We start from the raw sequence: 12,917 nt of genomic DNA on the forward strand, positions 1-12,917 counted from the left end.
TATTCACAAAATATTCCTTCTTCTCTTGCCGGTGGCAGTGTGGGGAGAGGAATGGGGAGGAAATTCATGATCAAAAAGATTTTAGAAATTGTGTATATAATAGCCCTTGGAATCACAATTTGCATAGTATGCCTGTGCACACAGCAAGCATTTACTGATTCCTGACCTAATATCTGGGAACTTTATTTCTATAGTGGAAACGATAAATACAGATTGTGCTTTCCTACAGAGATTGCAAAGCAGGAAAAATTGTTGCAGGATCAAATTGTTAGAGATGACTAAGGAAGGGAGATGGGGTAAGTTTATTTTGGAGCCTACTAAAAAGCTTCCCTGGTGGCTCAGAGGTTAAAGCGTCTGCCTGCAATGTGGGAGACCCGGATTCGATCCCTGGGTCGGGAAGATCCTCTGGAGAAGGAAATGGCAACCCACTCCAGTATTCTTGCCTGGAGAATCCCATGGACGGAGGCGCCTGGTGGGCTACAGTCCACGGGATTGCAAAGAGTTGGACACGACTGAGCGACTTAAAGACTCCACAAAGTTCTAAATGAAGAAATCTGTTTACCTTTGTTTAACCAGTGTCTCCTAAAATGTTTTTTAGTTGCATACATATTCATATGTCTGTAGAGTGATATGGGATACAGTTTGGGAAATGATGGGTTAGCTATTTCACCAGAGACTCTAGTTTCCATGATTATAATTCCTGATTTGTCTAAGGCTCATTTTCATTCCCTCCCTGGAGCACGTTGTGGAGTTGCAGTGTACGCTGGCTAGACACAAGTCACTCCACAATTTGATTGAAATTTTACCTTTTCAAGGCACTTGTTAAATACTTTAAGAAGAAGAAACAAGGGAGATTGCAGTGCAGTATGTAATTTACAAACCCACATAAGAAACTTTAATACAAGGAAGGCAGTGCTATCGGGGGAGGTGCATATCGATAAAATACAAAGTTTGGAGAAGTGGTCCTCAGAGTACTGATCGCCCGAGACCAGCTTCTCCTGGTAACTTGTTAGAAATGAGATTCTTAGCCCCCTCTGGAGACCAGCTGATCCAGAAACTCTGGAGGGGAGCCCAGCAATGTGAGCTTTAGCAAGTCCTGCTATGTTTCAGATATTTGGTCAAGTTTAAGAATTGCAACCTTAGATGTGGAGCTCACTGTGCATTGAGTCAAGGGGTATCTCTGGGATTGCTTCATAGAGTATGTACAGCTTAGCTAAATCAAGGAAGATGAGTAAAACTTAAAGAGTCAAACCAGTGGAGGCCTATATTATAAAGGAAACAATAGCAATGAGACAAATTCACATTAGAAATCGGAAGCCTGGTTTTTAGCTTTTTTTTTTAACTGGCAATCTGTGTGACCTTGTCCAAATTACCTAACCTTTCTTGGTGTGTTTCCTCAACTCTAAAGCTGGGGTGTTTCATGAGACAATTTTATGATCCTCAGTGGGTTTACATGCCTCTGGTTTACTATATCATAATATCTTCTGAGTAATGGCATGACATGGATTATTTGTGACCCAAACACCTAGTATATTATCCTGTAGACTCTCTAGCTACAATGATTTGTATTAAGAAAAACTACACAATAAACATTTTTTCTACTTTGCAGGCAGCCATTAGCATCAGCCAGAGAGTAAAACTTTATTCCCAAGTGTGTTGTACAGATAGTCTGAAACTGATTTCAGGAGCAGGGACCCAGAACATCAAGTAGTGTCATGAGGATGATAATTTAAGCCATATTGGAAGAAGTTGCTCTTGAAGATAGGGTTTAGCAGTATCTGACTGTGCTGGGGCTCATCGTTGTAAGAAGAAATCCTGCTAGAACTCCCCAGGACTTAAATGCCAAGTCTAAGGAGTAGCTCCCTAATGCAGCTCTGGTTTCCTAAGTTTGAAAATATACACTCAGGAGTTGGGAATAAGTTAGAGAACTGCGTCAAGAGTCCTTAGCCCGTTACCATGCATGGGACCTCTCCCTGGCTCTGACCCCCACCCATGGCAGGGGCCTGGGTCTGTGGAAGAGTGGCTTTCCTATTAAGGATGGACTGCTCCCCGCCTGCAATGCAGGAGCCAAAGGAGACGCGGGTTTGATCCCTGGGTTGGTGGGAAGATTCCCTGGAGGACGGCATGGCAACCCACTCCAATGTTCTTGCCTGGAGAATCCTATGGACAGAGGAACCTGGTGGGCTACAGTCCACAGGGTCACAAAGAGTCAGACATGACTGAAGTGACTCAGCATGCACATACTCCATGGGTGGTCTTCTTCTTGACCCTTTATTCTTATCCCAATTTTCAGTTACTTTCTGCTTCGTATTCCTTCTTATGAACACTTTAATAATTATGCAGTGGTTCCCTACATACAAACCTTTGAGTTACAAATTTTCAAAGATGTGAACCTGTGTGCCAGCCCCTGTATACAAGCTGTTGTACTATACTACTGTACTTTTCAAGGTACTATATTAGGATATGAAATATGTTGTCTTTATTTTTTGCATTTTTTTTTGCATTTGTTTTTTATGTGTGCATTATTTGTGTGAAAAGTATTAATAAACCTATTCTATTACAGTACTGTATAGCTGATTGTGTCACTTGGGTAGCTAAGCTAACTTGGACTAATGAACAAATTGGACTTACGAAGGTGCTTCAGAATGGAACTCGTTCATGTGTAGGGGACTCACTGTAATGCCAGTTCATATTTGTGGAACATTTACTGTGTGCCCAACACAGTTGTAAGCCTGTTTCATGAGAGAGGGCACTGGTATAAGCCCTATTTTAAAGATAAGCCCTATTTGAAAAGCTTTAAGTGTTACCCCAAAGTCACCCAGCCAGTAAGTGGCAAAGCCACCTTTGGGTCTCATGGAGTGGCCCTTTGCTGTTAGTAAAAGAGTCATCCTTTCCTTTACCTTTGATGTGGATTCTCTTGTTGAAAAAGGAAATGTCAGCGTAGGTTGTGAATTTCCTCCCTTATCCTGCATTTGTGACTCACAGATTTGTGTCCTCTCTAAAAACTGCCTTAGCTAATGAAATTAATGGATGGCAGTTGTACCTTACCATGTGCCACTGTTTTAAGTGCTTTATATTTGTTAATGCAAATCCGATTTAGTAGGCACTGTCGTTCTCACTGTATAGTTGAGGACAATGAGGCACTGCCAGGTTAAGTAACTCGTCCGAGGTCACACAGCTACTCAGGAGCAGTGCTGGGATTCAGACCCGGGCGGCCAGGCACCAGGGCGTGTGTTCCGGACCGCAGTGCACAACGGCGTTGGCATAGGCTTCGGACTCAGTCACAGGCCTCACCTGAGCTTTGTTTGCACGCCTCCCGTGAGGCGTCTTGGTCAAGTGTGCCTGTGAAGGGGAAGCCCTTCGGATACTGACTTTGTCTCGGAGGCTCTCAGAGCTCATTCCCCAAACACCATCTCTGTCTGGCTTATAAGCCCCTTTCAGAAATCTGTAAGATGGGAAGAGATGGAGTAGAAACAGAATGCTTTTCTAAGGCGCTGTTCTACTCTTCCCAAATCCCAGCTGTTTCAGGAGGCTGGTTTAATGGTGGCAACACGGACCTTGCCCAGGCTCCCCAGGCAAGCTGAGCCTTTCTCCAAGCCAAGGCTCACAGAGAGGTGGCTTTTGTCAGAGCTGTTCTCTCCCCTGGGATCTGTGATATTTTTTCATCCCTGGACAGGAAAGCCCCTGCCCTTCTGCAGCCCAGCCTGAGAACCTCCATCCGAGCGGACAGGGCCGGGCGGTGAGGCACGCCGCGCTGCCTCTGGAAAGGAAGTGTCTCCAAGATTGATGACTCGATGATCTCTTCAGAGATTATATCAAAAGTTATTGATTATGTTACTAAGTCATAGAAAATAGGCTCCGAGGTTGGGAACTAAGTGCTTTCTTTAAAATAATCTAGAAGCAATAAAATAAATCAATGTCCAGAGCTTCTCAGACGCCATTGCTGTCATACTCGGGTTTCACAAATAGCTTATCTCCAATGTGGAAGAGCAGGACTCTTTTTTTTTTTTTTTTTTAAGAAAACATCTTAACAGCCATCTTTGCATACTAAAAAAAGGAAGCCAAAGTCTTATTTTAATACTTACTTTACAGACTTTTAAAGAATTTCTCGCTTCTGACACTCCTTTATTTTCTAAATTGATGGAGAAAACTGCAAGGTTTTGAATTAATTTCTGCCATATTGGGCTTTTTTTTTTTTTACAAAAGTAAAAATACTAAAACCTCATGAGATATTCTCATTTTAACAACTGAAGTTGACAACTCAGTCCTGCTCAGGGTTTTGAACTTAAATCCAGATTTTAGAACACAAGAATACAATTCGATTTCAGTGTGGTTTGAAAGTCTTTTCATTTGCATTTAAGATCATTAATTCTGCTTTATAAGAAAAATATTCCAGCAGTGTTTCTTGCTAAAAAGAAAATAAACTCAGTATGCAAAAATATCATTTTCAAATAGTTAAAATGAATGATGTTTTTTTCATATTATGTTATGACAACATTTTTTGTTTTGACGGATTCACCAGAAGGTTTTGTAAAAGTAACTCTCCCCCAGGGCACTTAAATGTTTATTTATAAACAGTTAACTACTTAGAGGAGGGAGTAACTCCAGGGGGAGTAATGAGATGTTAGAAAACAAAGATAACTGCAAAATGATGATAAACCACAGAGTGAAAATTGTAATATAACTCAAAGGAAAATAATTCAGTTGGCAAACGTTTCCATTTGGTATTGTCTAGAACCTGGGAGATCTGAGACCTCATATTAGGGGATCTCATCCTATTTGGGGCAGCAGTTTCCTCACTTGTAAACTCGAGAGAGTGAGACAGATCATCTTTAAGCCCCCTTTGTATGTGTGTGTGCTCAGTCCCTCAGTGATGTCCCACTCTCTGCAACCCCAGGGACTGGAGCCCACCAGGATCCTCTGTCCATGGGATTATCCAGGCAAGAATACTGGAATGGGGTGCCATTGCCTTCTCCAGGGATTCTTCCTGACCCAGGGATCGAACCCGCATCTCTTGTGTCTCCTGCATTGGCAGGCTGGTTCTTTACCACTAACGCCACCTAGGAAGCCCTTCAGCCTCCTTTGAATTTGTATAATTCCTTGATTCTCCTTCCTCAAGTAAGATGTGCTTATTTGGAGGATTTGGGAGCTGAGCATACTACAGGCCTCTGGGCCTCTGTTTACTTGCCTCCCTTAATATTGTGTTTAGCGGGGACTTCCCTGGCCATCCAGTTGTTAGGACTTTGCCTTGCAATGCATGAGGTGTGGTTTGATCCCTGGTTGGAGAGTAAGATCCTATATGCCTCACAGCCAAAAAACCAGAACATAAACCAAAAGCAACATTGTAACAAATTTGATAAAAACGTTAGAAAGAGTATATTTCGAAAAGCATTGTGTTCAGTATACCAGTATTGTACACCTTCTTCGTGGTGTGTGGTTCTTGGAACATGCTGGTATCGATGCTGGGAATAGGATGGTGTCCAGTTTTGGCTCATCCTGACAGGTTTCCTTCAGGCTGGGCTTAGGGTGGAAATTCGGGGACAGACTAAGAAAACTTTAGTTGAACTGAATTCACCATTGGAGTGGTTTTCTTTTCTGGTGACCGAAGAGTCCAGATTCCTTGCGTGATGCATTGGTAAAACCACAGGAAGTGCTCTGGACATAGACTCTGTTGAAAAAAATGAAAGTGTTAATCGCTCAGTCATGTCTCACTCTTGGAGACACCATGGACTATAGCACACCAGGCTCCTCTGTCCATGGAATTCTCCAGGCAAGAATACTGGAGTGGGTTGCCATTCCTGTCTCAGGGGATCTTCCCGATCAGGGATCGAAGTCGGGTCTCTTGCAGTGTAGGCTGATTCTTTACTGTCTGAGCCACCGGGGAAGACTGGTGAGTAGGTAATGAGGCAGAAACAGAATTTGCATTTCCTTGGAGATGCTGGGAATAACCTCTTTTCTACCTTAAGAGAGCGTGCATGCCTTCGATTATTCTCTTATAAATGCCTGTCTCCTTCCACTGTGTTCATGGTGAACGGAAAAATGCCTCTTCCATTTTGGAGCATTCTCAGATGGTGAACTGAAAGAGTCTCTTAAGTCATGTAGGTTCTTATTAAAGCTTCTCCTGGTTTCTATCTGTAATCCCTAAGGATCCCATCTTTCAGCTGAGCATGCTCAACAGAGAGGTACCCCCAGATGCACTGGTCCCCTGGGGTTCACTCTCCTGGGAGGGATATTGAACTTTCTGCCTCCAAGCTGCTGCTTCGCACATAACTTGGCACATGGAGCGTTTCCCAAGGACAGACAGCCAGAGGAACTGACTGTGAAATTAACTTCTTATATAAAAGGTCATTACATCTTTCTGTGTTTTATTTTTAGTCTTTATTTTGCTTATGAAATTCCTATATTAAACTGTACTCTTTTTGCTCACATACTCAGCATCTCCTAGGTGCTGCATCTGATGAAAGCAGCAAGGTGAATTTCCTTCTCAGGTAGAACAAATGCAGGCCCAGAATTTCACTTAGAGAGTTTCCTGGAAGGCAGAATTGGGGAAGAAATGAGAAAGCATTGTGGAGGGTGGAGAGAGTCTGAGTTCTAATTCAGACTCTGCTATTAGGAAAGTGAGGTTTGATGTTCTTATCTACAAAAAAGTCTAATAATATGTGCCTTGCCAACCATAGATGTTTTTATAAGCTACAGAAATACTTGGTAATATTTGAAGATGCTAAACTTCCCCAGGGGATTTTTCAGTTTACAACCAGTGACTGTAACTAGTTTAAAACCAGAATGGAGGTAACCAAATAGGGAAGGTGGGTGGGTTTTACGTTTTTCCATCAGTGATAAATACTGACTAGTTCTGTAGAATTAAAGTCATATGTGCTTCTGGGAAGCCTTAATAATTTCATTTTTGCTTATGTTGATAGAGAATTTAGGAAGAATGATGGTGTGATGGGAAAAAGCATGGATTTTGGGGCAGGAAACACCAGGGTTTGAGATGCTGCTCTGCTGCTGGGAGAAACTGGATGGGCCAGTGTTCCAGCCAGATGGGTTAACAGTCTTCTAGCTTTCAGTTTTCTAACATGTAGTTTGGAGCCTTAGGTTGTTTCGAGGATTAAATGTAACAAAGCAGCTAAGTCACAGAATGCCTGCAGAAGGGTTCATTTCCTTTCTCCTCTTCTCTTCCATTCTGTTTCCCATAGAAGAGACAGAGAAAGGAAATGTGAGGGTCTGGTGAGTATGTCTTGGTGGAAGAACTCATACATTTGGTTGTTCTAAAAATCTGAGCCAAAGAATATAAATAGACAGTTCTATCCTGTTAAATAGCATTCCCCTTCTCTGTTTTTAAAGCACTTGACAGATTTTACAGTTAAAATAGGAAAATGTTTTTAATCTTTTCTTTTACACAGTCATAGAGCTGTGGTGACTGTGGAAATTTAATAGTAGCTGATAAAAATAATTGGAAGTAATTCCTTCAGTTACTTGTAAGAAGATAAATCTCTTGTCATTCTTTAAATTTTCCTTTCACAAAATCTCCCTTACCTCTCTTGTTCTGAGAGGCACAGTCCACTGATAAATATCGCTTAGATCAGGTAACTCCTTAGCGATGGTCCTCCCTGCTTGGTTTGTTACATGATATTTTGTTTATCTTCATCGTATTGGATTATGCCTAACTCTTGATCAGTTTAAAACTCAACACAACAGAAGATGGTAATACTTGGAAAACATTTCTTTAAAGATCCTAATTATAAAAAGCAATTACACAATCATTGATGAACGTAGTGTTCATCAATGTTGATTGAAGAAATATTAGAAGATGCTAGGTTCTCCCCAAACTCACAACATAGTTAATTCATTTTAAAGGTAAAAATGCAGTTTATATATAAATGTTTAAGTCATAATAGAATCACATCAAATATACTGTTTTATGCTCTTTTTTCCATGTAGTATTATATTCTTATTGCATCTGAAAATACACACCTTTTTAGTCATTATTTTTAATGGCTGCATAGTATTGTGTTTTCTAAAATGTGCCACAAAGTATTTGCTTCTCAGTTGATAAGCAATTAATATCTTTTCAATTTTTGTATTTTAAACTGTCCTGTAAATGTACACTTGTCTAATTATTTCCCTAGGATAATTGCCTAGAATTTAATATCATGTCAGAGGTAAATGAACTTCTTAAGCCTTGAAGTATGTATTTCTAAACTGACCTTCAGAATACAAGAAAGTTTACACCAGTGAGCAGTCAGTCCTATCAGCACTGTGAAAGTGTCACTCAAAGAAGTCGGGCATGATAAGTTTAAATCCTAGTGATTTGGAATTCCTTGTCATCTAGTAGTGGGGATCTACTACTAGTAGTTCTACTTTGTTTTTCTTGTGTTGATGTTTTAGGAAAAAGATTTTATAATAAAGTTTTCAAAATGCACTGTTTCATAATAGTCACTTCTATTCCTTCTCTCATGTACCTCTAGGTTAATTTATCTCTTCTCTCTCTCTGTTTTTCCCTTCCAGGATGGAAGTATGATGTGATGGATATAATTATGGGATACTGTGTGGGCACACGGCCTCCTTCTTGCCTCATCCTCCTGCTTCTCAAGCTTTTCGCTACACTCTCTCAGGGGCTGCCTGGGACCGGACCCCTGGGTTTCCACTTCACACATTCCATTTATAATGCTACCGTGTACGAGAACTCGGCAGCAAGGACTTATGTCAACAGCCAGAGTCGTATGGGCATCACCTTGATTGATCTGTCCTGGGACATCAAATACAGAATAGTGTCTGGAGACGAGGAAGGCTTTTTCAAAGCCGAGGAAGTCATCATTGCAGATTTCTGTTTTCTCAGAATAAGAACTAAAGGTGGCAATTCCGCCATATTGAACAGGGAAATTCAGGACAATTATTTATTGATAGTCAAAGGCTCTGTCCGAGGTGAGGATTTGGAAGCATGGACCAAAGTGAGCATACAGGTTTTAGATATGAATGACCTGAGACCCTTATTTTCACCCACAACCTACTCAGTTACAATCGCAGAAAACACACCACTAAGGACTAGCGTCGCCCAGGTGACGGCAACAGATGCGGACATCGGTTCCAATGGCGAATTCTACTACTACTTCAAGAACAAAGTTGAGCTCTTTTCAGTCCACCCCACGAGCGGGGTCATCTCCTTAAGCGGACGATTAAATTATGATGAAAAGAGCAGATACGATCTGGAGATCTTGGCCGTGGACCGGGGGATGAAGCTGTATGGGAATAATGGAGTGAGCAGCACTGCCAAGCTTTATGTTCACGTTGAACGCGTAAATGAGCATGCCCCTGCTCTCCACGTGGTCGCTCACGTTCCTTTCTCGTTGGACACAGAACCTGTATACGCGGTGGTGACGGCCGATGACCTCGATGAAGGGGCCAATGGAGAGATTGAGTCTGTTTCCATCGTGGCTGGGGACCCTTTAGACCAGTTCTTCCTGGCCAAGGAAGGAAAGTGGGTGAATGAGTACAGGATTAAGGAGAAGAAGCCGGTTGACTGGGAGAGCTTTCCCTATGGCTACAACCTCACTCTTCAAGCCAAAGACAAAGGGTCTCCTCAGAAGTTTTCAGCAGTCAAGATAGTCCACATCGCCAACCCTAAAAGAGACACTGTCCCAGTTAGATTTGAGAAAGAAGCATACGAAGTGAGCATTAGTGAATTTTCCCCTCCTGGTGTCGTGGTTGCTATAGTAAAATTAAGTCCCGAACCACTAGATGTGGAGTACAGATTATCCCCTGGCGAGGATGCTCAGTACTTCAAAATCAATCCCCAGTCAGGTCTGATCGTCACCGCACAGCCACTGAATACCATTAAGAAGGAGGTTTATAAACTGGGGGTGACAAATAAAGAAGGAGATTTAAAAACACAAGTCACCATCAGCATAGAAGACGCCAATGACCACACCCCAGAATTTCAGCAGCCGCTGTATGAGGCGTTTGTAAATGAGAGTGTTCCCGTGGGAACAAGCGTTCTGACAGTTTCAGCGTCTGATAAGGATAAAGGAGAAAACGGGTACATCACCTACAGTATTGCCAGCTTGAATGTGTTGCCGTTTGCCATTAACCAGTTTACAGGCGTCATCAGCACCACGGAGGAGCTGGACTTTGAATCCTCTCCAGAAACGTACAGGTTCGTCGTCAGAGCCTCTGACTGGGGCTCGCCATACCGCCACGAGAGCGAGGTCAATGTGACTATTCGAGTTGGAAACGTCAACGACAACAGCCCCCTCTTTGAAAAAGTGGCTTGCCAGGGAGTGATCTCCTATGACTTTCCAGTTGGGGGTCATATCACAGCTGTCTCAGCGATCGATATTGACGAGCTGGAGCTTGTAAAATACAAAATCATCTCTGGAAACGAACTTGGTTTCTTTTATTTAAACCCAGACTCTGGTGTTTTGCAGCTTAAAAAGTCACTGATGAATGCTGGCATTAAAAATGGAAATTTTGCTCTCAGGATTACAGCCACTGATGGAGAGAATCTTGCGGACCCCATGTCTGTTAACATTTCAGTCTTACATGGAAAGGTGTCTTCAAAGAGCTTCAGTTGCCGAGAAACTCGCGTGGCTCAGAAGCTGGCAGAGAAGCTCCTCATTAAGGCCAAAGCAAATGGGAAACTGAATCTAGAAGATGGATTTCTTGACTTTTATTCAGTTAACCGGCAGGGACCACATTTTGACAAGTCATTTCCTTCTGATGTGGCTGTGAAGGAGAATCTGCCAGTTGGTGCTAATATTCTGAAGATTAAAGCCTATGATTCCGACTCTGGCTTCAATGGGAAGGTGCTATTTACAATATCTGATGGGAATATGGATAGCTGTTTTAGTATTGATATGGAGACGGGGCAACTTCAAGTCCTTATGCCCATGGATCGAGAGCACAGAGACCTCTATCTCCTTAACATCACCATCTATGACTTAGGGAATCCACAAAAGTCCTCATGGAGGTTGCTTACCATCAATGTGGAGGATGCCAATGACAATAGCCCTGTTTTTCTTCAAGACAGTTACTCAGTTAACATTCTTGAGAGTTCAAGTATTGGCACTGAGATTATTCAAGTGGAAGCTAGAGACAAAGACTTGGGTTCTAATGGTGAAGTGACTTACTCAGTCTTGACAGATACACAGCAATTTGCCATCAATAGCTCCACTGGAATCGTGTATATAGCAGACCAGTTGGACCGGGAATCCAAAGCGAACTATTCTTTAAAAATAGAAGCCAGAGACAAGGCAGAAAGTGGCCAGCAGCTCTTTTCGGTTGTCACCCTGAAGGTTTTCTTGGATGACGTCAATGACTGCTCCCCGGCTTTCATTCCCAGTAGCTACAGTGTGAAGGTCCTTGAAGACCTGCCTGTTGGCACCGTCATTGCTTGGCTGGAGACCCATGACCCAGATCTGGGGCTGGGGGGTCAAGTGCGCTATTCTTTGGTCAATGATTACAACGGAAGATTTGAAATAGATAAAGCAAGTGGCGCCATCCGCCTGAGCAGGGAGCTTGACTATGAGAAGCAGCAGTTTTATAACCTCACAGTTCGGGCCAAGGACAAAGGGCGGCCTGTCTCTCTGTCATCCGTGTCCTTTGTGGAGGTGGAAGTGGTGGATGTCAACGAGAACCTCCATACTCCCTATTTCCCGGACTTTGCTGTTGTTGGCTCTGTAAAAGAAAACTCAAGGATTGGAACCAGCGTGCTGCAGGTGACTGCCCACGATGAGGACTCGGGGAGGGATGGGGAGATCCAGTACTCCATCAGGGATGGCAGTGGTCTTGGAAGGTTCAATATTGATGACGAGAGTGGTAAGTTTCATGTTTTGTGCCAGAAGTGTTGTTTCACGTCTCATCAGTTGTCAACACTGGGGAAGTGAAGGGCTATTCTTGAACTCAAACGGAATGACAAATGAGATTGCATTGGTGCAGAGGTGATCAAGTCAAAGCGTTTCCTTAGAATGCACTGATTTGTAAGAAGGCCTCTTTATACAGTGATAGCCGATGGTTTTCAGTGGGAGTCCCTGGTTTCTTTCTTGTTCAGCAATGCTGTTAATTGGTTATCTTTTGATAAGCATAAATAATTCTCACCTCTGTTCAGTGTACTCATGACCTTCACTAAATTAAGGGTCTTGATAAAGTAAATTGCATTTGAATTGGCTTTAAATTAGAAGTGTGAAATGGATTTTCAAATGGATCTTATATGCCAGTATTTCCCTCTACAGACAGGCTTGCTGAAGCAATCTGACGTTAGTTGCTTGGTCTCTGGTGTTTCATAGGCACATCTGGCCCTTGACTGACAGGCGTTTGTACTGTATCGGCCCCATTGATACATGGAGGCATCTTACAAATATTTTCATGATAGACTAGAGGAGGCATGCTGTCGATTTTATTAAAAAAAAATGGTTTTAAGATTTTACCTGTAAGAATTTACCTTTTATAGAAACATTTTAAGATGTGGGACAAGGTTGTCCTAGTATTTTTGTTGTCTCCTACCTACTGATTTACACATCATCACACCTACAGATATGTATTTTATTTTTATTCTTATTGTCATTATTTGCCTTTAAATATGCAGGTGCTTGGCTGTGTGTGTGTGTGTGTGTGCGCGTGCCTTGATTAGCACAGTAACTTTTTCTTTTTCAATATTTATTTTTATTTATTTACATGGCTGCGCCAGCCTCAGTTGCAGCACGTGGGATCTTTAGTTGCATCATGTGAACTTAGTTGCTGCATGTGGGATCCAGTTCCCTGACCAAGCTGGGCCTCCAGCATTGGGAGGATGGAGTCTTAGCTGCTGGACCACTGGGGAAGTCCCCAAAGTATCTTTTTCTAGTCTTCTCTAGATTGTTGACATCTCAAGACAGGGGCTACGCCTTCTCAATTCTTGTGTGAATGGTACTGTTGGCACTTTG

At 42.4% G+C, this 12,917-nt stretch overlaps 1 protein-coding gene across 16 annotated transcripts in view; it reads left to right on the forward strand.

Moving 5' to 3' along the window:
- The window catches only part of FAT3 (FAT atypical cadherin 3), a 762,831-nt gene that overhangs the window by 140,653 nt on the left and 609,261 nt on the right, over positions 1–12,917 (forward strand). For 15 of the 16 annotated variants that reach the window (XM_043876646.1, XM_043876691.1, XM_043876701.1 and 12 more), the window contains one exon: positions 8,509–11,814. In XM_043876646.1, coding sequence (XP_043732581.1) covers positions 8,526–11,814 — 3,289 coding nt within the window. In that variant the 5' untranslated portion in view covers positions 8,509–8,525. Of the gene's footprint in view, positions 1–6,320; positions 6,345–8,508; positions 11,815–12,917 lie in introns of those variants that run through there. The other variant, XM_043876681.1, reaches the window with a different exon arrangement.

This window comes from Cervus elaphus, chromosome 2 (genome assembly GCF_910594005.1).
Source record: "Cervus elaphus chromosome 2, mCerEla1.1, whole genome shotgun sequence".
NCBI classification, from domain to species: domain Eukaryota; kingdom Metazoa; phylum Chordata; class Mammalia; order Artiodactyla; family Cervidae; genus Cervus; species Cervus elaphus.